General features: G+C 39.7%; 1 protein-coding gene across 1 annotated transcript in view; it reads left to right on the top strand.

Annotated features, from left to right (window-relative positions):
- The first annotated feature begins 384 nt into the window (after positions 1-384).
- LOC115116029 (uncharacterized) overlaps positions 385-25,974 on the top strand; it is a 26,753-nt gene continuing 1,163 nt past the window's right edge. The window contains exons 1-16 of the mRNA XM_065010959.1: positions 385-390; positions 901-1,019; positions 1,115-1,337; positions 5,206-5,427; positions 5,611-5,811; positions 9,904-10,164; positions 10,526-10,619; positions 12,601-12,722; positions 12,823-13,016; positions 15,677-15,794; positions 22,634-22,718; positions 23,374-23,525; positions 23,633-23,709; positions 24,079-24,284; positions 25,247-25,497; positions 25,697-25,816. Of these exons, the coding sequence (XP_064867031.1) occupies positions 385-390; positions 901-1,019; positions 1,115-1,337; positions 5,206-5,427; positions 5,611-5,811; positions 9,904-10,164; positions 10,526-10,619; positions 12,601-12,722; positions 12,823-13,016; positions 15,677-15,794; positions 22,634-22,718; positions 23,374-23,525; positions 23,633-23,709; positions 24,079-24,284; positions 25,247-25,497; positions 25,697-25,816 (2,451 nt within the window). The remainder of the gene's footprint in view (positions 391-900; positions 1,020-1,114; positions 1,338-5,205; positions 5,428-5,610; positions 5,812-9,903; positions 10,165-10,525; positions 10,620-12,600; positions 12,723-12,822; positions 13,017-15,676; positions 15,795-22,633; positions 22,719-23,373; positions 23,526-23,632; positions 23,710-24,078; positions 24,285-25,246; positions 25,498-25,696; positions 25,817-25,974) is intronic.

Genomic DNA, 25,974 nt, shown 5'->3' with positions numbered 1-25,974 from the left:
GTCATCAGTGCATTCAGATTTCTTCATAATACAAACACATTTACATTTAAGTCATTTAGCACAGGCTCATTCTGTTCAAGACAACCCAGGTTGTAACTATACATCAAACATAGTGATCAATAACCTTGACACTCTATATTACATGAGGTTTATGATATACGGTAAGAATGGGAAGTGCACATTTGGACTAACGGATGTTTGGCTTGCGTGTATGACATCAAAGCGTTATTTATTATCATCCTCAACGACTCATCTTTCAAAAAACACCATCCTCCTAATTTACAGTATTTTCCTCACTCAGACAACAATTTTGCTTTGCAGAAGTTTCCCAATTAGTGGAAGGATGGGGGCAACTTCTTGTCCCACGCGGTGTTCAAGTTCAGAATGTCTGTCAGTCAAAACCCATACAGAGCTGTGAAGTGGAGACCCTGACCTCTGACGTCATGTACAGCATGTTACTGTACAACCACTGCGATACAATTTAGGCACTTATCACTTATTTTCAATCCAGTGGAGTACTCCTTTAACTCAAGACCTGGTACGAGTGCAAAGGGCTAAAAAACAATTTTAAATTGAAACCATTTAAGATCATTTATTGAAGACATTACTAATTGAGAATCCTACAAATGTACACGATTGACAGTTCACTGTTCACTAATACAGGTTGCACAGTTGGAGAAGCTACAATTATAGTTCACTCCAAAATCAACGCTTTTCTGATGTTTTCAGACCTCCAAAGCGATGTTATTAAGTCCAGTGTCCTGCTCTTGTAGCCATCTCTCTAACAGTAGTAAATACTCCTTTAACTCAACATATGCTTTGAATTCTTCTAACATCAGGACACAGCAAAATGTTCTCAGTTTATGATATTGCAGATCTGAATGTCACTGTGCATTATAGCTGGTTGGTGACCTGTGTTTAACTCTGCCACAAACTGAAACCAAGACAGAGGTGAAGAAAAAACGTGTCAAAAACAAACTTGATGATCTGCCTTCTACGAAACTCATTGACTTCCTCAGGTAAGCATTTTTAAATGTGAAGTGAAAACACATGAAGAGAGATGCATACAGGCCACTAAATTGCTTTAATTGTTTTTGTCTTTCATTTTTAACAGAGGTAAAATACAAACTTTGGAGAAAGACAAAAAAGAGATAGTGGGTGTTTTTGGGAAGACTGGAGCTGGTAAGAGCTTCTTGATTAACACCATCTTGGGTGAGACGTCATTGCTGCCCTCTGGAAACCAAGGGGCATGCACATCGGTCATGATTCAGGTGGAGGCCAATATGACAGACTCGGACTCTAAATACATCGCAGAGATTGAGTTCATGACAGAGGAGGTAATAGCACTTGTTTCATCTGTTTATATCCTAATCTCACAATGTTTTGGAAGTGGTGTCATGAGGAATAGTAAAATTAATGAAAATCCATGATCTGAATCATGGTCTGTCATTGACCCAATTTACCCAATTGACACCTTGCATTAATTTAAAAGAAGGAGCAACGATAAAAGAAACATCAATATAATTTGTAAGTGGCTCTGGATAAGAGCGTCTGCTAAATGACTTAAATGTAAATGTAAATGTACCCTAACATCATTGCACATCACAGATTTGGGGGGAGGGGGTTCTCGCTAGAAGAGCTGGTCCTCTTAAATATTTATTCCAGGATCCACATCAAAATATTTAAGGGCATATCCAATGGTTTGCTCTGCCCATACAGTCACGAGGATCTTAAATTGGAGGGAAAAGTGAGATCCGGACACAGTGCAGACACAATGCGGCCAACAATCAAATCAATTGATTTCCCCCCATCTATCGTCAGAGTTCGTACTGCTAGGTGACCTAAATTGTGATATGCTTAACACCCCGGCCATCCTACAATCTAAGCTATATGCCCTCAATCTCACACAAATTATCAAGAAACCTACCAGGTACAACCCCAAATCCATAAACATGGGCACCCTCATCGATATCATCCTGACCAACTTGCCCTCTAAATACACCTCTGCTGTTTTCAACCAGGATCTCAGCGATCACTGCCTCATTACCTGTGTCCTCTATGGGTCCGCAATTAAACGACCACCCCTCATCACTGTCAAACGCTCCCTAAAACACTTCTGCGAGCAGGTCTTTCAAATCGACCTGGCCCGGGAATCCTGGAAGGATATTGACCTCATCCCGTCAGTAGAGGATGCCTTTTTGTTCTTTAAAAATGCCACCCTCACCATCTTAAATAAGCATGCCCCATTCAAGAAATTTAGAACCAGGAACAGATATAGCCCTTGGTTATCTCCAGACCTGACAGCCCTTAACCAACACAAAAACATCATGTGGCGTTCTGCATTAGCATCAAACAGCCCCCGTGATATGCAACTTTTCAGGGAAGTTAGAAACCAATATGCACAGGCAGTTAGAAAAGCCAAGGCTAGCTTTTTCAAGCAGAAATTTGCTTCCTGCAACACAAACTCAAAACATTTTTGGGACACTGTATAGTCCATGGAGAACAAGAGCACCTCCTCCCAGCTGCCCACTGCACTGAGGATAGGAAACTGTCACCACCGATAAATCTATAATTGAGAATTTCAATAAGCATTTTTCTACGGCTGGCCTTGCTTTCCACCTGGCTACCCATACCCCGGTCAACAGCACTGCACCCCCCAGAGAGCTGCAAAATCTGGACCCCTACAAATCAGCCGGGCTAGACAATCTGGACCCTTTCTTTCTAAAATTATCTTCTGAAATTGTTGCAACCACTATTACTAGTCTGTTCAACCTCTCTTTCGTGTCGTCTGAGATTCCCAAAGATTGGAAAGCAGCTGCGGTCATCCCCCTCTTCAAAGGGGGGGACACTCTTGACCCAAACTGCTACAAACCTATATCTATCCTACCCTGCCTTTCTAAGGTCTTCGAAAGCTAAGTCAACAAACAGATTACCGACCCTTTCAAATCCCTCCACACCTTCTCCGCTATGCAATCTGGTTTCAGAGCTGGTCATGGGTGCACCTCAGCCACGCTCAAGGTCCTAAACGATATCTTAACCGCCATCGATAAGAAACAATACTGTGCAGCCGTATTCATTGACCTGGCCAAGGCTTTCGACTCTGTCAATCCCCACATTCTTATCGGCAGACTCAACAGCCTTGGTTCTCTAATGACTGATGGATGGACAGAGTTGAAAGCCTTGGCCAGGTCAATGAAGACGGCTGCACAGTACTGTCTTTTATCGATGGCGGTTATGATATAATTTAGTACCTTGTGTGTGGCTGAGGTGCACCCGTGACCAGCTCGGAATCCGGATTGCACAGCGGAGAAGGTACGGTGGGATTCGAAATGGTCAGTGATCTGTTTGTTAACTTGGCTTTCAAAGACTTTAGAAAGGCAGGACAGGATGGGTATAGGTGTGTAACAGATTGGGTGTAGAGCGTAACCCCCTTTGAAGAGGGGGATGACTGCGGCAGCTTTCCAATCTTTAGGAATCTTGGCCGATACAAAAAAGAGGTTGAACAGACTAGTAATAGGGGTTGCAACAATGGCGGCGGTTAATTTTAGAAAGAGAGGGTCCAGATTGTCTAGCCCGGCTAATTTGATTTGTAAATTATCCATGGTATGTATAACCATCCTCTAGTGACTCCCCATCCCGCATGAGGGAGTGTAATCATCGACTGACACTAATTAGCATAACGCAACGGACATAAATATTCCTAGAAAATATTCCTATTCATGAAAATCACAAGTGAAATATATTGAGACACAGCTTAGCCTTTTGTTAATCACCCTGTCATCTCAGATTTTCAAAATATGCTTTACAGCCAAAGCTAGACAAGCATTTGTGTAAGTTTATCGATAGCCTAGCATTTTGTCCAGCTAGCAGCAGGTAACTTGGTCACGGAAATCAGAAAAGCATTACCTTTGATGAGCTTCGGATGTTTTCACTCACGAGACTCCCAGTTAGATAGCCAATGTTCCTTTTTTCCAAAAAGATAATTTTTGTAGGCGAAATAGCTCCGTTTTGTAACGTCGTTCGTCTGTTGTGGAAAGAGAGTCGGACCGAAATGCAGCGTGGTGGTTACTCATGTCTTTAATGAAGGAAGAGCGATACATGAAATAACTGTGAAATACAAAACAACAAACGGAACGTGAAACTATACAGCCTATCTGGTGAATACACAAAGACAGGAACAATCACCCACGAGTTACAAAGCGAACTCAGGCTACCTAAATACGGTTCCCAATCAGAGACAAAGAGAAGCACCTGACTAATTGAGAACCGCCTCAGGCAGCCAAACCTAACTAGACACACCCCTAATATTATGCAATCCCAAATCCTATAAAACCCCAATACGAAATACAACACATAAACCCATGTCACACCCTGGCCTGACCAACTATATAACGAAAACACAAAACACTATGACCAAGGCGTGACACGTTTGTTCTTCACGTTTGGCTGAGAAATTGCCCGGAAATTGCAGTCACGAAAACACTGGAAAATATTCCAAATTAGCTCCATAATATCGACAGAAACATGGCAAACGTTGTTTATAATCAATCCTCAAGGTGTTTTTCAAATATCTATTTGATAATATATCCACCGGGACAATTGGTTTTTCAGTAGGACCGATTGGAATAATGGCTACCTCTGTATTTTACACGAGAATCACTCTGGGAGCCATTAGGTGACCAGATGCGCAATGTAGCCGCTTACGGGTATTCTTCAACATAAATGTGTAAATCTACGTCACAATGCTGTAGACACCTTGGGGAATACGTAGAAAAAGTAATCTGGTTGATAGCCCATTCACTGCTCAATAGGGACACATTGGAACGCAGAGCTTTCAAAAGATGAGTCACTTCCGGATTGGATTTTTCTCAGGCTTTCGCCTGCAATATCAGTTCTGTTGTACTCACAGACAATATTTTCACAGTTTTGGAAACTTTAGAGTGTTTTCTATCCTAAGCTGTCAATTATATGCATATTCTAGCTTCTTGTCCTGACAAAATATCCCGTTTACTACGGGAACGTTATTTGTCTAAAAATGAAAATACTGCCCCCTAGTCACAAAAGGTTATTAAAACAATTCCATATGGCCTAGGACCCCTAGACATTACATTGCTAGTGTAGAATTAGAAGTAGGCTGGCTAGGTGGTTTCGTAACACTTGATACAGTATGTATTACACATGTGTTATGGCTTTACCTTTTATTAGGAATGGAAAGAGGATCTATGGTCCATCTTCAGAGGCAGATCTTATGAGGATGGAAATGATCAAGACCAGGATGATGACGATGATGATGAGGATGAAAAGATATCAGCTTTGTATGGAAAAGATGGACGTGGGGCAACCTTAGAAGAACTAATGGACAGGAAGCACTTCAGAGAAATTCCAGAGTTTCGTTTATCAGTCAAGAAAATATTTCTATGTGACACAGTAAGTTACTGTCATGCTAGTTCACTTTTGTGAAGATTGTGTGATTTGGTGAAAAAAACACATTTTTGGTCAGCAACCAGGTCTGATTGCAACTTACTACATCTGTTAGGTTCTTTGATCTTCCTCAAAGATTATATATTTATTTTAATCAATGCATATAATGATGCTTTTTTACAATTGCAGGCAGAAGAACTCTCTGAAAAGATCACTTGTTACACACGGAGTGACACACAGAGTGATACATTTAAAAGACAGTATTGGCCACTTGTGAAGTGTATAACCATCAAGGTGCCAAACTCCAAAGACCTGCTGGAGCATGTTGTGCTGGTTGATCTTCCAGGCAATGGAGACTGCAACAAGAGCAGAGATGAGATGTGGAAATTGGTAATTATTTACAATTCTTATTGATGATGATCCCATGTTCTGTTTTGAATTGTATTGTTGCAACTTCTAATTGATGTTAGATCAACATCATAGGGATCAATATCATAGGTACAGGGCCAAATGGATAGGTATATCTATGTATTAGGGCCAAATGGATAGGTATATCTATGTATTAGGGCCAAATGGATAGGTATATCTATGTATTAGGGCCAAATGGATAGGTATATCTATGTATTAGGGCCAAATGGATAGGTATATCTATGTATTAGGGCCAAATGGATAGGTATATCTATGTATTAGGCCAAATGGATAGGTATATCTATGTATTAGGGCCAAATGGATAGGTATATCTATGTATTAGGGCCAAATGGATAGGTATATCTATGTATTAGGGCCAAATGTATTAGGGGATAGGTATATCCAAATGGATAGGTATATCTATGTATTAGGGCCAAATGGATAGGTATATCTATGTATTAGGGCCAAATGGATAGGTATATCTATGTATTAGGGCCAAATGGATAGGTATATCTATGTATTAGGGCCAAATGGATAGGTATATCTATGTATTAGGGCCAAATGGATAGGTATATCTATGTATTAGGGCCAAATGGATAGGTATATCTATGTATTTGAGTTTATTTATATTAATGTACAATTGATGAATAAATACATAATACAGTGCATTTGGAAAGTATTCAGGCCCCTTCCTTTTTACCACATTTAGTTAAGTTACAGCCATATTCTAAAATGAAATAAATCTGCATCAATATAAACACAATACCCCATAATGACAAAGTGAAAATAGGTTTGTAGACAATTTTTGCAAATGTATTAAAAAAACAGAAAAATATTTTTTTATGTAAGTATATAGACCCTTTGATATGAGACTCGAAATTGAGGTCAGGTGTATCCTGTTTACATTGATTATCCTTGAGATGTTTCTACAACTTGATTGGAGTCCACCTGTGGTAAATTCAATTGATTGGACATGCTATGGAAAGGCACATACTTGTCTATATAAGATCCTGCAGTTGACAGTGTATGTCAGACCAAAAATCAAGACATAAGATCGAAGGAATTGTCTGTAGTGCTCCGAGGATTGTGTCACAGATCTGGGGAAGGGTACCAAAATATTTCCGCAGCATTGAACGCCCCCCAGAACACAGTGGCCTCCATCATCCTTAAATGGAAGAAGTTTAGAACCACTAAGAATCTTCCTAGAGCTGGCTGCCCGGCCAAACTGAGCAATCGGGGGAGAAGGGCCTTGGTCAGGCAGGTGACCAAGAACCCAATGGTCAATCTAACAGAGTTCCTCTGTGGAGATGGGAGAACCTTCCAGAAGAACAATCATCTGTGCAGCACTCCACCAATCAGCCCTAATGGTAGGCCTTTATGGTAGACTTTATAGTAGAAGGAAGCCACTCCTCAATAAAAGGGCACATGACAGCCCGCTTGTCAAAAGGCACCTAAAGGACTCTCAGACTATCTCTGGTCTGATGAAACCAAGATTGAACTCTGGCCTGAATGTCAATTGTCACGTCTGGAGGAAACCTTGCACTATCCCTACGATGAACCACGGTGGTGGCAGCATCATGCTGTGGGAATGTTCAGGGGCAGAGACTGGGAGACTAGCCAGGATCGAGGGAAAGATGAACGGAGCAAAGTACAGAGAGGTCCTTGATGAGAGGTCCTTGATGAAAACCACCTCAGACTGCGGCGAAGGTTCATCTTCCAAAAGGACAACGACCCTAAGTACACAGCCAAGACAAGGCAGGAGTGGCTTCGGGACAAGTCTCTGAATGTCCTTGACTGGCCCAACTAGAGTCCGGACATGAACTCGGTCAAACATCTCTGGAGAGGCCTGAAAATAGCTGTGCAGCGATGCTCCCAATCCAAATCAAATCAAACTGTATTTGTCACATGCGTCTAATACAAACTTAGAGTGAAATGCTTACTTGCAAGCCCTTAACCAACAATGCAGTTTTAAGAAAAGTAAGTGCTAAGTATAAAGAATAGATAAGTAAAAAAAAATATTTAAAAAATAATGAAAATGACAGAGCAGCAGTGAAATAACAGTAGCGAGGCTATATACAGGGGATACCGGTACAGAGTCAATGAGGGCACAGGTTAGTCGAGTTAATTGAGGTAATGTGTACATGTAGGTAGAGGTAAAGTGACTATGCATTGATAATAAACAGACAGCAGCAGCAGGGGGCAATGCAAATAGTCTGGGTAGCCGTTTGATTAGCTGTTCAGGAGTCTTATTGCTTGGGGGTAGAAGCTGTTAAGACTAGACTTGATGCTCTGGTACCGCTTGCCATGCGGTAGCAGAGAGAACAGTCTATGACTAGGGTGGTTGGAGTCTTTGACAATTTTTAGGGCCTTCTTCTGACACCACCTGGTATAGAGGTCTTGGATGGCAGGAAGTTGGCCCCAGTGATGTACTGGGCCATACCTGACAGAGCCTGAGACGATCTGCTGATAAGAATGGGAGAAACTCCCCAAATACAGGTGTGCCAAGCTTGTAGCGTCATTTTATTTAACCTGTATTTAACTAGACAAGTCAGTTAAGAAGAAATTCATATTTTCAATGACAGCCTAGGAACAGTGGGTTAACTGAAATGTTCAGGGGCAGAACGACCGATTTTTACCTTGTCACCTCGGGGATTCAATCTTGCAACCTTTAACCACTATGCTACCCTGTCGCCCCATACCCAAGAAGACTCGAGGCTGTAATCGCTGGCAAAGGTTCTTCAACAAAGTACTGAGTAAACGGTCTGAATACTTACGTAAATGTGATATTTCAGTTTTTAGATGTTTATAAATTTGCAAAAAATTCTAAAAGCCTGTTTTTGCTTTGCCATTATGGGGTATTGTGTGTAGAATGATGAAGGGGTGGGCGGAAACAATCCATATTAGAACAAGGCTGTAATTTAACAAGATGTGGGAAAAGTCAATGGGTCTGAATACTTTCTAAATGCACTGTATATAGTCATAGCTGCGGAAAGTAGTTTGGTATGCAGAAGTAAAACAATTGCCCATGCTGAAGACGTCTATATCGGTCCCTCATACAGGACTAGTAAAAGCCCATACAGAACTAGAAAATGTAAAATTGTATTGAGTGTTAACAGCATTTGATAACAAAACAGTTAATCTGATAATACTTCTGGAATAAACAAATACTTGTTTAATATAGCCTACAATATATTTTCTGGAAATACTTTGCAAATTCAACTGATTTCTATGTGAAAACTGAAATGGTCTATTCATTCCTTTCCCAATTTAGTAGACACTCTTATCCAGAGGAACTTACAGTAGTGAGAGCATACATTTCCGTACTGGTCCCCAGTGGGAATGGAATCCACAACATTAGCATTGCAATCACCATGCTCTACCAACTGAGCAACATCATAACATCATCATAAACCTCTTGATGTCTCAATGTACTCATTTACTGTATTGGTCATTGGTTTTCTTCACGGTGATGGAAAGTCTACAGGTACAAACCTAGTTGACCAGCCTCTGCTTAATACAATAATGTACATTTACATTAAGTGGTTGGTACGGATGGTAAATTAATGCTGCATAAAAAGCGGTTGTTTTCCATGTTATTTGATCAAATATTTCATGTTATTTAATGTAAATATTTGAAGATAGGGTTTAGAATGACAATCGCAGAGAAAGGGAAATAGCAAGAACTCTTACAATTCCAACTATAATCCTGCAACATACTGTTCTTAATTATACAACTACTTTTTTGCCAAAGCAGTGCTGAAAAAAATAGTTTTGCCTGCGCTACAGATGTCAATGCTGCAGCACCTTCAGCATCCCTACTTCCCGCGGCTATGTATGTACAGCAGGCCTATGAAAGCTATGTATGTACAGCAGGCCTATGAAAGCTATGTATGTACAGCAGGCCTATGAAAGCTATGTATGTACAGCAGGCCTATGAAAGCTATGTATGTACAGCAGGCCTATGAAAGCTATGTATGTACAGCAGGCCTAAAGCTATGTATGCTATGAATAATATATTCTGTATATTGCACCTTTAATGTTGGAACGTTTTAAGTTAGTGTTAAACTTCTACAGTTTGTTGGAAACTGCTCTGCTGTGTGGATTGTGAGCGACATTGCAAGAGCAACTTCAGAAAAGGAATCTTGGGAGATTTTAGACAGCACCGTTAGTCTCTTTGGACCTGGTGGAGAATGTCGAAGCATCAGTTTCATCTGCACCAAGACAGACGACATTGAGGAGAATCAAAAGGCTGATGCACGTACCTGTATTTTGCGCAGAAATGAAACAACTAAGAAGCAAGTGAGGGATAAATTCAACAAACAAAAAGAAGTTAAGGTAAATTATGTCTGTCATAAAGGAGCATTCTGTGACTTGTCAACGTGCTAATACTGTATGTTGTAGTGGTGAATATTTAGCAATTTCGTGGAATTCCTTGAGAGTAAGATTACAGTGTACCATAAACTTTTTCATCAGACATTTTTGTTGTCTAATATACAAAATAAATGATTGAGTAATGGTTATTCAGTTATTCTAATCTCGTATTTATCAGTCATATTCTTCAAAATCTTTTAAATACATTTGATTACTTTAAATTAGTTGAAGCACAACTACTTGCCTATTCATTTTTACACCTTGCAAAATGTCAGTGTTTTTACTTAATTGAATTGACTGTCATTGTCTCATAAACACCTTTCAGAAACACTTCAATGAGGAAAATGATTTCCTTAAGGTGTTTACTGTGAGTTCCAAGGAATACGAAAAGGGAAACCATTTGCAACAAGTAGAGACAGGTACGATAACTGAACCTGTTTTTTGATTCTACGTCATACACTCTTAGAAAAAAGGTGCAGGGCCTCCTGTGGCACAGGGGTCTAAGGCACTGCATCCCAGTGCTAGCATGCATCACGACAGACTCAGGTTCGATCCGGGCTTTATCACAACCAGCTGTTATTGGGAGTCCCATAGGGCAATGCACAACTGGCCCTGCGTTGTCCAGGTTAGGGGAAGGTTTGGCTTGGGGGGCTTTACTTGGCTCATTGCACTATAGTGACTCCTTGTGGCGGTCCGGGCCCCTGCAGGCTGACCTCATCAGTTGAACAGTGTTTCCTCCGGCACATTGGGGCGGCTGGCTTCCAGGTTAAGCTAGCTGGTGTTAAGAAGCGCGGTTTGGCGGGTCATGGTTCAGAGGATGCATGACTCGACCTTTGCCTCCCGAGCCCGTTGGGGAGTTGCAGCGATGAGACAAGATCGAAATTGTGGAGAAAAAGTGCTAAGTAGAACTATTCAGTGTTCTTCGATTTGTTTCCCCAGGGGAACTCTTTTTGGTCCTCTATGTACTGTTCTTCAAAGAATCACTGTATATGGTTCTACCTAGAACCCTCTATGATGGGTTCTACCTAGGATCCTCTATGATGGGTTCTGCCTAGAATCACCCATGAAGGGTTCTTGCTAGAAACCTCTATGAACAGTTCCACCTGCCTTATTAGCCTTTAAAATGTTATTATTTATGACAATACATTACACATATCATAAAGCCTTTCTTTGAGGGCCTAGTTATACCCTAACACAGTGGTGTTAGGAATCTCTTGGTTTACAGGCCACATCAGGCCTGCAAATCACATTATGCTGGCTTTCAAAGTAATGTGTAATTCCTTTTGGAATCCAGCCATAGTCAGGATATTCCAACAAATGGAATTGCTAATCACCCGCAACTTGCATGTAGAATGACTGTCAGGGTAGAGAAGTTTAATATTGCGACTCCCTCAATCATCTAAACTGGAGCAACCATCTCAGAAATGGTTGCAATAAATCAAACAGATTGGATAAGTTTAGAAAACAGTATGTTATTTAACTTTGTGTAGCATACAATTTATCAACCAATCAATGTGCATGCAAAGAAAACCAGATATTACAGTAAAACAAACAATTCTGAAAATCTCCCTGCAATAGAGCATACTGGGAAATATTATATGTGGTTCTATGTAGAACCCTTCTTGCCTTCCAAAGAATCCCTTTGTCTTCAAAATAATTATCTAAGAACCCTTTCTTCCAAAAACGGTTCTTAGGGTGTTAAATGTTCAACGTAGAACACTTTGCCTTACAAAGAACGATTGTCTTCCAAAGGGGTTTTTATGATCAAACGGTTCCTTGAAGACCCCTATCCCTCCGCAAATAACCCTTTTGTAGCCCTTTTTTCTAAGCATGGAGAGACAGATTACATCTAATTGTGTCCTGTATTCATATGCCTAAACTTTTTTTTAATTATTTGTGTGTATTGCAATGTAAACTGCTTTACATAGCAACAAACATCACCCAAGCAGAATACCTATTTCAGTATGACCTGTAGTATCTGTTAAATTGAAACATGCAATATGTCCTTGTCAAGAACAACCCCAAGTGTAACCTGGACAATATGATAGTCAATAATGCAGGTTGTTGTTTTCTATCAAATATTGTGGGTAGTGTGTATACATATAGCATGCCAAGCTATCCTCATATCCTCTGAAACATGTCACTGCATTGTAAGGAGACTCGTCTTCTAGGCAAAGTATATCTGTCTCTTTTTACCACTGCGAAATCCTGATTCCTAACTTCAAATCTGCATGCATAACTAGAATTATGGCCTTAATCAATACTTTTGTTAATCAAACTGAAACAGAAATAGGAAAATCAAATGATCAAGACTTGAATCCAGGATCAATAATAGCATCAAAGAACACTGACCTCAACCAAAAGTAGAAATAAATCTCTTGTTTTTAATTGATGTTGCAGAAATACCCAAACTTCAGGAATTTCTCAGAAATCTCAATGATCGTCGCACAAAGACTTCAGATTATGTTTCTGGAGCCTATGGGATCCTCTCTCTGATACAAGGAGCCAAAAGCAGCGACAAGGTATTGTACTTCCAGCAGAACAAATATTTTTCTCATAATTAACACACTCCCTACATGTGAGTCAGTGTATTATATTGATTATGTTGAGTTTGGATTTCAGACAGACAACAAAGAAGAGGTGTGCCAGGTTCTTGAACAGAGGCTCAAGGACGAGATCAAGTCCATTGGTCGAACTATGGATGAGGCTTATGAGACTTTTGAACGATGCCTCTCAGAAGGAGTTCGACAGTCAGAAGCATCATGCGAGATATTAATGAATAAAGTGATAGCACTAGTAAGCTGTAAAAACGAAACGTTATAACATTAAACGCTTTTCCATTGTCACCATACACTATATCCGTGCTAGCCATTTTGTTCTAGTACCAGAGAAGCTGAAAATTTCAAGACTCAACCAGGACCCCAAAAACAATTTGATTACGTTTTGTAACTCACATTAGAATGAGATATATTCAGACTGAAATACAATGCATTCAGAAAGTAATCAGACCCCTTCCCTTTTTCCAAATGTTAACCTTATTCTAAAATGGATTAAATAAAAATAAAAATCCTCATCAATCTACACACAATACCCCATAACGACAAAGTAAAAACAGGTTTTTAGACATTTTATCAAATGTATCAAAATTGAGTTCAGGTGCATCCTGTTTCCATTGATCATCCTTGAGATGTTTCTACAACTTGATTGGAGTCCACCTGTGGTAAATTCAATTGATTGGACATGATTTGGAAGAGCAAAAACCAAGCCATGAGGTTGAAGGAATTGCCCGTAGAGCTCCGAGTTGAGGCACAGATCTGGGGAAGGGTATCAAAAATTGAAGGTCCCAAAGAACACAGTGGCCTCCCTCATTCTTAAATGGAAGAAGTTTGGAACCACCAAGAATCTTCCTTGAACTGAGCAATCGCGGAGAAGGGCCTTGGTCAGGGAGGTGAACCATGAACCCGATGGTCACTCTGACAGAGCTCCAGTCTTTCTTTGTGGGGATGGGAGAACCTTCCAGAAGGACAACCATCTCTGCAGCACTCCACCGATCAGGTGGTAGAGTTGCCAGACGGAAGCCACTCCTCAGTAAAAGGCACATGACAGACAGCTTCGAGTTTGCTAAAGGCACCTAAAGGACTCGGACCATGATTCTCTGGTCTAATGAAACCAAGATTGAACTCTTTGGCCTGAATGCCAAGCGTCACATCTGGAGGAAACCAGGCAACATCCCTTCGGTGAAACATGGTGGTGGCAGCTGAGTACTGCGTAAAGGGTCTGAATTATTATGTAAATGTGATATTTCCATTTTTTTTATTGTAATACATTTGCTAATTTATTCCATTTTAGAATAAGGCTGTAACGTAACAAAATTTTGAAAAAGTCAAGCGGTCTGAATACTTTCCGATTGCACTGTAAATGGGAGAGTAATCTCTGGAAGGACGCACGTAACATAACTGGTATTGGCAGCATCTGTCAGCAGAGTGTGGGATGTGACATCTAAAGAGGAATTTTGTTCCAGTAAGCAGATTTTTTGTCACTGGTCATTTGGACTAATCATGATTTCGCAGGTGTTCACATCTTTCGATTTTTGGAAGGGGAGGGGACATTTGGCCCACAGACTTGCCCGTAACTTGCAAAGGAAGGGGGTTGGAGATACTACCCTTCTTCCACTGGTTCAATCTACAACCTGCGCAGGCCCCGAGCAAAGACCAATAGACAAGATCATCTTGGCCATAAGGCCATCTTTGCCGGCGATTGTCCCTCAACGAATCTACCTCAATGGATCTAAGCTCCGGAATGTCGAAAACTTCACATACCTGGGGAGCATCATCTCCGAGGACGGCTCACTCGACCAAGAAATAACTAGCGGAATCCTGCCCAAGCCAGTCATTGGGAAGACTGAGGAACAGGATACTCAACCATCACACCAACTCGCTTTCCACAATACCGAAAATCAATACTATGGTAGTGATCACAACCCTGCTGTAGGGCTGTGAAACTTGGACCCTGAACAGTCACCACATCAAATAGATGGAAACATTCCATACACTCTGAGACCTATTATGGGTCCGGTGGCTTGACAGGGTCTTCAACCTGGAGGTAATGCAGAGAGCAAACAGCATAAAGGCACAGCTCCGATGCCACACCATCAGGTTTCCCCAACACCGTCTCCCAAGAAGGATTCTCTTTGGCGAGCTGCAGCAGGGGCACTGAAAGACAGGCCGGCAACAAAAAGTGTTGCAAAGACCATCAGCAACAGGCTACTTAGAGCGGGAAAGAAACAACCATCTAACTGAAGCCAGAGAAAAGTATAATTACTGTTCAACCGGGCCAACACCAACAGAAGAACTTGTCTTTCCCTCATATCTCAAAGTCTACATTTCAAAACTTGGACTCCTGAGCCACTCAAAAACCCACAATAAACCAAAGTGACGTGCACAAGATGTCATTATCCAAAACGACGGACTCCCAGAGAGTGAGAGAGAAATTGGAGACGTTCCTATAGAAAGGAAATGATCGTGTGTTGAGTCTCTCAATTTCCACATTTATCTGGCGAAAGCATGAATTGGCTCCCACAGATATAGGCTTTCACAATAATGGAAAAGCAGCAATTGATAGATACTTAGGCATGATAGATTTCGAATGCTGTGCTGTTAAAAACATTGAACATATTTTATTTTTTTATTCCCAGAGAAAAAAAGCTAGTGGATATCAATTAGTGAAGTCTTTATGCAAGAATGGAGTTTACAAACCAAAAGGGAAAAAGGAAAAGAGAAGGGAAATAAACCTTAATGAGAGTTTAGCCTCATGTATGAGAAGTCTCATTGATGAACAGTTTAAGACATATTTCCCGTAAGTCATTTAATCATTATCAGTAAAAAATAAAATAAACAATTAATACTGGAATTCAATCAACATGGAATTCAACAAAATCGGATAACCATACTTTTGATTTGGACATATTGTGTTTCAGAAACGAGGGCAAACGTGGCCCAATCAGGGAGCAGATTGATACATTCACCCTTGACACAAACAGCTTGTTTCGGAAGCACCCAGAAATGTCACTACATCTGATATTCCTCAAGACAGAGGTAGGCTTTTTTTTATATTTGGAAAAGCAGCATTGACATACACCCTTGTTGGGGTTCGTACCTTGTTCCTTGTCAATCATTGGCTCATAGATGAAATTAGCATTCTGACAATATCTTTAATGAAATCATTCAAAAACCTTTATTAATGCAATTGCAGACAGAAGTTGACACCAGGAACATAGCACGCATGGTTCCCAGTAAGTTGTGCAAATTATAAAAGGGTCCTAGTTGTTTTATCATGCCTACAGTCATATATCTTAGTGAGGTCACTGCCTTTGTCGTTACCTTCTACTCATGAAACCAAACCCATGCCTTCATAGCTATATAAACAAGAGTGTTAGTGTTATCTGAAAGCTTAGCAGTAAATGTCCAAGTTGATTTATAGTGAATGTCTGACTAGTATCTTATCTCTTACACTCCCCTACAGAGTTCTGTCTTCACAGTCACACATTTCTCAGACCGTTTCTTTATAAAGGGTAGACTAGAAAACAACTGTGGAACAATATTAAACCTTTATAATGTATATATATATTGTTAATCTGTAGTCTAGGACCCTATGCATGTAAGGAGGGAGGTGTCTTATAACCCCTCCCCTTCTATTGATACAACATAAGAATAATCAATTATTATAATACATCAAACATTTGGTACAACCCCTATCATGACCCCTAGGTGAACCCCTGACACCCCCCACACACCACACACACACACACACATACAGTGCCTTCAGAAAGTATTCACACCCCTTTACTTTTTTCACATTTTGCTGTGCTACAAAGTGGAATTAAAATAGATTGTAATTTTTAGTCAATTCATCTACACGAAAAATCAAATCAAATTGTATTGGTCACATAGATATATTTAGCAGATGTTATTGCGGGGGTAGCGAAATGCTTGTGTTCCTATCTCCAAAAGTGAAGTAGCATCAAACAATTTACAACAATACACACACATTTCAAAGTATAATAATGACATTAAGAAATATATAAATATTAGGACGAGCAATGTTGGAGTGGCATTGACTAAAATACAGTACAAGAGAATTAGTACAAAAAAAACTCTGTAATGTCAAAGTGGAAGAACAATTCTAACATTTATTGACAAAGTAAAAAATAAAACCCTAATATGTCTTGATTAGATGAGTATTCACCCCCTTGAGACAATACATGTTAGAAACAATTGTCTCAGTGATTACAGCTGTGAGTGTTTTTGGGTAAGAGCTTTGCACACCTGGATTTTACAAAATTAGCACATTACTATTTTTAAAAAATCTTCAAGCTCTGCCAAGTTGATTGTTGATCATTGCTAGAAAGCCATTTTCAAGACGATTTAAGTCAAACTGTAACTAGGCCACTCAGGAACTTTCGATGTTGTCATGGTAAGAAACTCCAGTGTCTTGTATTTTAGGTTATTGTCCTACTTAAAGGTGAATTAGTCTCCCAGTGTTTGTTGGAAAGAAGAGTGAACCACGTTTTACTCTAGGATTTTGCCTGTGCTTAAGCTGTATTCCGTTTCTTTTTATCTTAAACAACTTCCTAGTCTTTTCCGATGACAAGCATACCCATAACATGATGCAGCTACTACCATGATTGAAAATATGAAGAGTGGTACTCAGTGATTTGTTATGTTGGAGTTGCCCCAAACATAACGCTTTGTATTCAGGACAAAAAGTTAATTTCTTTGTCACATTTTTTGCAGTATTACTTAAGTGCCTTTTTGCAAACAGGATGCATGTTTTGGAGTGTTTGTATTCTGTGCAGGCTTACTTCTTTTCACTCTGTAATTTTGGTTAGTTTTGTGGAGTAACTACAATGTTGTTGATCCATCCTCAGATCCATCCTCAACTATTAAGCTCTGTAAATGTTTTAAAATCACAACTGGCCTCATGGTGAAATCCTGAGCAGTTTCCTTCCTCTCCGGCAACTGAGTTAGGAAGGACGGATGTATTTTGTAGTGACTGGGTGTATTGATACACCATCCAAAGCTTCACCATGCTCAAAGGGATATTCAGCGTCTGTTTTTTGTTGTTGTTCTTATACACATCTACCAACCTTACAGATAATCGTATGTGTGGGGTACAGAGCTGAAGTAGCAATTCAAAAACCTTTATGAACCACTATTATTGAACACATAATAAGTCCATGCAACTTATTATATCATATGTTAAGCAGATTTTTACTCCTAAACATATTTAGAGTTACCATAAAAAATTGGTTGAATACTTATTGACTTACAGCTTTTCATTTTTTACATTTCCTGGTTGCTAAAATTCTAATAGGTTGCCTAATTTCAGTTTGTGACAAAACAAACAGTCAGTGTAGAAAATCATTGTACCATTTAAGCCGCTGTGAAAGGTATTTTCCATAAGCAAAAATATTGCATTTCCAGCATATCTGACATCACTCATTAAGGTTAAAACAATCAAATACTGTCACGGTTTTCTAATGGTGAAGGAGAGTCGGACCAAACTGCAGCGTGTCGATTGCGATTCATCTTTATTAGACAAACGTAAAACACGACAAAACACTAACACTACAAAAACAATAAACGAAAACAGCCAATACATGTGTCTACTAACCTCTACCAAGGACATCAAGACACACAGGACAATCACCCACACCAAACTCAAAGAATATGGCTGCCTAAATATGGTTCCCAATCAGAGACAACGATAAACACCTGCCTCTGATTGAGAACCACTTCAGACAGCCATAGACTTATCTAGAACACCCCACTAGCTACTATCCCCCATATATACACACCACATACAAAAACCCATGCCACACCCTGGCCTGACCAAATAAATAAAGATAAACACAAAATACTTCGACCAGGGCGTGACAAATACAGCACAAGAACACAAGATTTGGTAAATCTAGTGCTATCCAAAGTAGTTTCAGAATTAGGAAAAAACGACTTAAATTTTCATGCTCATGCATTAGTGGAATATGCTGAAAAATGTGCTCAGGCTTGAACGCCTTGTGCCTTTTAAATTAATTTGAAGCGTTGTTTGAGGAAATGCTTAAGGAGAAATATACTTGTTTCTGATGTCTGTTGTGTGCTTGTTGTGAAATGTATTTTCCTGTTGGAGTGCTTACATGTTTATAATTACAAAATGAAAATGAATGCACACAAAACAAATACTGCTTACAGGGTAAGGAAACCACTTAAATATATTTTTGTAATTTGGGTGAACTATCCCTTCAACTTAAAAAATGGGTCTCCTTGATCATGTTTTTCTATCTGAAAGGAAACTGAGTTCAAGGCAAAACTAATCTTTGACCTCCGCGAGAAGAAGAAAAAAATCTACTCCACTTTAACCAAGTCAATCAAGGACTCCATGCATCGATGCTATATAAGTAAGTCTTGAAATTAATTTGTATTATCTGAAAAGTATTCAGACCCCTTCCCTTTTTCCACATTTTGTTACATTACAGCCTTATTCTAAAATGGATTAAATAAAAAAAAGTCCCTCATCAATTTACACACGATACCCCATAATGATAAAGCAAAAACAGGTTTATAGAAATTTTTGCAAATGTATAAAAAATTTAAAACAGAATTCAGACCCGAAATTGAGCTCAGGTGCATCTTGTTTCCATTGATCGTCCAAGGATACGTTTCTACAACTTGATTGGAGTCCACCTGTGGTAAATTCAATTGATTGGACATGATTTGGAAAGGCACACACCTGTCTATATGAAGTCCTACAGTTGACAGTGCATGTCAGACCAAAAACCAAGCGATGAGATTGAAGGAATTGTCCATAGAGCTCAAAGACAGGATTGTGTTGAGACATAGATCTGGGAAAAGATACGGAAAAATGTCTGCATCATTGATGGTCCCCAAGAGCACAGAGGCCTCCATCATTCTTCAATGGAAGAAGTTTGAAACCACCAACACGCTTTCTAGAGCTGGCCGCCCAGCCAAAATGAGCAATCGGGGGAGAAGGGCCTTGATCAGGGAGATGACCAAGAACCCGATGGTCACTCTATAAGAGCTCCAGAGTTCCTCTGTGGAGATGGGAGAAACTCCCAGAAGGACAACCATCTCTGTAGCTCTCCACCGATCAGGCCTTTATGGTAGAGTGGCCAGACGGAAGCCACTCTTCAGTAAAAGGCACATGACATCCAAAAGGCACCTAAAGGACTCTCAACCTTCATCTCTCCCGAGTCCTTACAGGAGTTGCAGCAATAGGACAAGACTGTAACTACCAATTCGATATCACAAAATAGAAAAAGGGATCAAAAGTACCAAAAAATATACACTACAAGTCAAAAGTTTTAGAACTCCTACTCATTCAAGGGTTTTACTTTTTTAAAACTATTTTCTACATTGTAGAATAACAGTAAGGACATCAACTATGAAATAACACATGGAATCACAAAAAAAGTGTTAAACAAATCAAAATATATTTTAGATTTGAGATTCTTCAAATAGCCACCGTTTGCCTTGATGAAAGCTTTGCACACTCTTTGCATTCTCTCAAACAGCTTCACGAGGTAGTCACCTGGAATACATTTCCATTATCAGGTGTGTCTTCTTAAAAGTTCATTTGTGGACTTTCTTTCCTTCTTAATGCGTTCTTTCGGTCTTAATGAGCCAATTAGTTGTGTTATGACAGTGTAGGAAGGTATACGGAAGATAGCCCTATTTGGTAAAAGACCAAGTCCATATTATGGCAAGAACAACTCAAATAAGCAAAAAGAAACGACAGTCCATCAATCCTTTAAGACATGAAGGTTATTCAAGTGCAAGTGTATCTTCAAACTGGCTCTGATGAGGAAATCCACAGGATTGGAAGACCCAGAGTTACCTCTGCTGCAGAGGATACGTTCATTAGAGTTAACTGCACCTCAGATTGCAGCCCAAATAAATGTTTCACAGAGTTCAAGTAACAGACACATCTCAACATCAACTGTTCAGAGGAGACTGTGTGGATCAGGCCTTCATGGTTGAATTGCTGCAAAGAAACCACGACTAAAGTACACCAATAATAAGAAGAGACTTGCTTGGGCCAAGAAACACGAGCAATCGACATTAGACAGGTGGAAATTTGAGATTTGTGGTGGTGTCGGTGAACGGATGATCTCCGCATGTGTATTTCCCACCGTAAAGCATGGAGGAGGAGGTGTTATGGTGTGGGGGTGCTTTGCTGGTGACACTGTCTGTGATTTACTTTGAATTCAAGGCACACTTAACCAGCATGTCTACCACAGCATTTTGTAGTGATACGCCATCCCATCTAGTTTGGGCTAGTGGGAAAATCAATTGTTTTTCAACAGGACAATGACCTAACACATATCCAGGCTGTGTAAGGCTATTTTACCAAGAAGGAAAATGATGGAGTGCTGCATCAGATGACCTGGCCTCCACAATCTAATTCGAGATGGTTTGGGATGAGTCAACCGCAGATTAAAGGAAAAGCAGCCAACAAATACTCAGCATATGTGGGTACTCCTTCAAAACTATTGGAAAAGCATTCCAGGTGAAGCTGGTTGAGAGAATGCCAAGAGTGTGCAACACTGTCATCAAGACATAGGGTGGCTATTTGAAGAATCTCAAATCTCAAATATATTTTTGTTTGTTTTACACTTTTTTGGTTACTATATATTTGAGCTCTTCTTGCCATAATTTGGACTTGGTCTTTTACCAAATAGGACTTTCTTCTATATTCCACCCCTACTTTGTCACAACACAACTGATTGGTTCAAACGCATTAAGAAGGAAAGAAATTCCACAAATGATATTTTATTAAGGCACACCTGTTAATTGAAATGCATTCCAGGTGACAACCTCATGAAGCTGGTTGAGAGAATGCCAAGAGTGTGCAAAGCTGTCATCAAGGCGAAGGGTGACTATGTTGAAGAATCTCAAATATACAATATATTTTGATTTGTTTAACATTTTTTTTGTTTACTACATGATTCCATGTGTTATTTCATAGCTTTGATGTCTTCACTATTATTCTACAGCGTAGATTCTACAACGTAGAATAAAGAAAAACCCTTGACTGAGTAGGTGTCTGAACTTTTGACTGGTAAAGTATATAAAAATAGAGTTAGGGGCCACTCCGCATATATAATTTTGCGAAAGAGCTTCGATATTGCTTGGATAAAACAGTATGTACATAGGGTTCTGTCCTGAAAGTGCATTTAAAAAGGCAGTAGGTGTGCAGTTTGTTACTTTCAGGTTTGTTTATCAGTTGGTACCATTTTAGTTCATTGCTCTCTAAAATGGCTGATTCAAAAGAATTATGGTCATTACTAGAATACATTCTGTCAACATTGCAAGCCCATAAAAATACACATTTACATAGACGTTAATTTGCCATACTGCAAAATCTTGGCCATTTAAAAAATAAATGATGCATAGCCACTGGTGATGCCATACAGGTTTCCAGCCCGTATTGCCTTGAGTAGCAGCATTTGGCATGTATGTTAGCATTCAAATGAAGGTCAGTTGTGTAATGTCTTTATATGTAACAACCCTTCACGTTACACAGCAGATGGATTGATGTTGGCTAAAAGTAAACAGGCAATGTACTCAAGTGTTGTTGCTGTTGTCATGCTGCTTTCACACTGCAGGTTAGGGGTGCATTTTCAGATGGGTTAAGTTTAGTACTCCTCTTGGGATCTGCATGTTTCCACAGTCACCATAGCAATTATGATCGCACTTGCTGAATTTAGATATTTCCGGCTTAACAGCAAACCAAAATGCACTTAAGAAGAACTTAGTTTATGAACACCTGGTGCACAGCATTTAGACCTGGTTGTGGTAAAGTACAATCATCACTTGGTGTGAGAGGGGACTAAATAATCATTTCTGTCCTGTATTAGGATCACATCATGATGCAACTGAAGTGTAAACTACAAGAATCAATGGATCTCTCACTCAAGACCCCCAACAGCTCGTTCCTCCCAGGTAAATGAAGGGACCAAATGCTTTAGTTATTCCAATATAGCTATAATCAAGTCAAGTACTCGTCAGAACATGTCTGGAAACTATGTCCCCTTTATCTTGAGCTGCATTTAACTTGTGTCATAAGTAAATGTTTTCAAGTTATACATTACTCACGTTACTTTCAATCTTGTTGTTTGTAAACAATTGAGTAATAACCCTTTATATGCTCGGTTATAAAAAAGTAAGACAACAATACAAAAATGTTTCAGCATTTTTGTCTATGGCCTAAAATGACTAAAGAAACCCCAATATTGGATGCCAGCTAGATAGCATTTTACTTAAAAGAGAATTTTAAGGGTTTTGATGTTAGATGGTTACGCACCTTAAAGTAATCTATGAGCCAGGAGAAACTGTAATCCATGTTAGTTTTCTTTAAACAGCCACTACAAAGATCAGGTAACTTTAGCCACCACAAGCTAACAAACAATAGAAGTGAATGGGACATTTGAGCATGTGTTTCTTCTTAAAATGAAATGGTCAAATCACCTCAAAGTAACATCAAACCAAATACAGAGTTCATTTCAGGGGATTTGTCCAATATCTAAATTCAAGTTCTAAAATCCTGAGCTTCCCCTTTAAAAGCTGATGCTTGTCCTGAATCCTTTCTCTTGTGCAGATGATGTCACTGTGGAGTATAACAAGATGAAGATGTACTATGAGAAACTGATGGGTTGCTCTAGTATAGTACAATTCACTCCAAGATTGGATTTGCACACAAAAAGTACCACATTTGAATCACAGTCTGGGAATGGTAGGAAGCGTGTGCAGGTATGTTTGTGGGGAGTTGATTAACCACATCTCAACCATAGGAATTCAGTCTGAGACTATTTGATCCCATGTACTAGTGTTACCTGGTCTTCCTTTTTCTGTTACAGGTGTCAACAAGTGTAACAATGTTAAATCCTGAGATTGTCAAAGATCTTACAACACATAACCACAAGCCTACATATAGGTAACTATTGATCACTGAAACTTCCACGACTTTATCATGGCCTTTTCCTATGGTCATGTTTACCAGTAATCCAGTGGAGGCTGGTGTAGGAGCTATAGGAGGACGGGCTCATTGTAATGGCTGGAATGAATAAATGGAACGGTATCAAACACATCCAACATATGGAAATCACACGTTTGAATCTGTTCCATTTATTCCATTCCTGTAGTTATAATGAGCCCGTCCTCCTATAGCTCCTCCCACCATCCTCCTCTGTACTAATCAGTTCCACACAGAATCTACAAAGACATTAAGTCAAGAGTGGTTGACTCTTTTTGATTAAAAAAAATAGTTTACAACTGTCAACTTTGCCTTTCATCTGCCTCGCAGGCTTCAATGCTCCAATGCAGGTCTTTTCCAGTGCAGTTCCACTGGTCTGGTGTTTCTGATTGAAGGGAAGGGAGATGTGGTTTACAAGGTGACTCAATGGGACAGGAGCCTCCTGGGCTCCAGGATACCAGCAGGACCCCTATTCAGCATTGACTGTCCTGAGCAGTCTGTCTGCGAACTGCATCTCCCACACTGTATGTGTGATGGTAAGTGATTCATCACTGTATGTGTGATGGTAAGTGATGCATCACTGTATGTGTGATGGTAAGTGATGCATCACTGTATGTGTGATGGTAAGTGATGCATCACTGTATGTGTGATGGTAAGTGATTCATCACTGTATGTGTGATGGTAAGTGATGCATCACTGTATGTGTGATGGTGAGTGATGCATCACTGTATGTGTGATGGTAAGTGATGCATCACTGTATGTGTGATGGTAAGTGATTCATCACTGTATGTGTGATGGTAAGTGATGCATCACTGTATGTGTGATGGTAAGTGATGCATCACTGTATGTGTGATGGTAAGTGATGCATCACTGTATGTGTGATGGTAAGTGATGCATCACTGTATGTGTGATGGTAAGTGATGCATCACTGTATGTGTGATGGTAAGTGATGCATCACTGTATGTGTGATGGTAAGTGATGCATCACTGTATGTGTGATGGTAAGTGATGTGATGTGTGATGGTAAGTGATGCATCACTGTATGTGTGATGGTAAGTGATGCATCACTGTATGTGTGATGGTAAGTGATGCATCACTGTATGTGTGATGGTAAGTGATGCATCACTGTATGTGTGATGGTAAGTGATTCATCACTGTATGTGTGATGGTAAGTGATGCATCACTGTATGTGTGATGGTAAGTGATGCATCACTGTATGTGATGCATCACTGTATGTGTGATGGTAAGTGATTCATCACTGTATGTGTGATGGTAAGTGATGCATCACTGTATGTGTGATGGTAAGTGATGCATCATTTCAGTATATTGATTGTTTTAATATGCAATATAAAGATTATTCCAATAACTCAATAATAAAATGGGTATGACATGACATTACATGACATTACCACTGAATAATACATTCATACTTTGGATGAGACTTACAGTAAATTAAACCATTATTTACAGTCAATCAAAGCATTGTTCTTATTCTGCAGAGAAGGATGACAATTTGTCCGTGGCCCATGTTACTGATGGCAACATGGAGATTGTTCAGCCACTCAAGACGACTCCTACACACGTGATTGTAAACATCACACACCTCTCCCTCTTTGGCCTCATCAGAAATTGGTTCTCCTTCCTCCCAGTCCGAAGCCAGGTGCTGCTGTTCCTCCGACCACAAGGGAACAGACCCCAGAAGCTCATACTGAATGTTATGTTGTTGCCCAAGAATGTGCCACTTTGTGAGGTAATGTTTACAGTATGAAGGAATTCATTCTGCACACGACAAGAGTTGTTTTGTAGAATGAACTTGAACGTAGATATTGTTCTAGCTGGATAAATGGTGGTAAAATGGCTCATTACCATTCCTTGATTTCTTTCAGAACTGTTAGTGTGAATGTGTTTGATCAGTTTGCCTTGAAGTAATGCACCTTTATTCTTTGAAGGTGGAACATCAACAGAACGGAACTACGTTCATTATAGCCAACTCCAACTGCACATTGACTCCTAGAGGAAAATATGGCCTCTGCTGTGAGCTGGTGGCAAATTCAAGCATACAGCCAAAAGTAAGCATGGCCATCACATTCAGCCATACAGTCCAATATGCACTGAGTGTACAAAACATTAAGGACACCTGCTCTTTTCATGACATTGACTGACCAGATGAATCCAGGTGAAAGCTTTGGCAATTTTATTGATGGTAAATCCACTTCAATCAGTATAG

This window comes from Oncorhynchus nerka, linkage group LG26 (genome assembly GCF_034236695.1).
Source record: "Oncorhynchus nerka isolate Pitt River linkage group LG26, Oner_Uvic_2.0, whole genome shotgun sequence".
Classification (NCBI taxonomy): domain Eukaryota; kingdom Metazoa; phylum Chordata; class Actinopteri; order Salmoniformes; family Salmonidae; genus Oncorhynchus; species Oncorhynchus nerka.
Note: the sequence above shows the minus strand (reverse complement) of the source record. Positions and strands in the feature narration are given on the sequence as shown.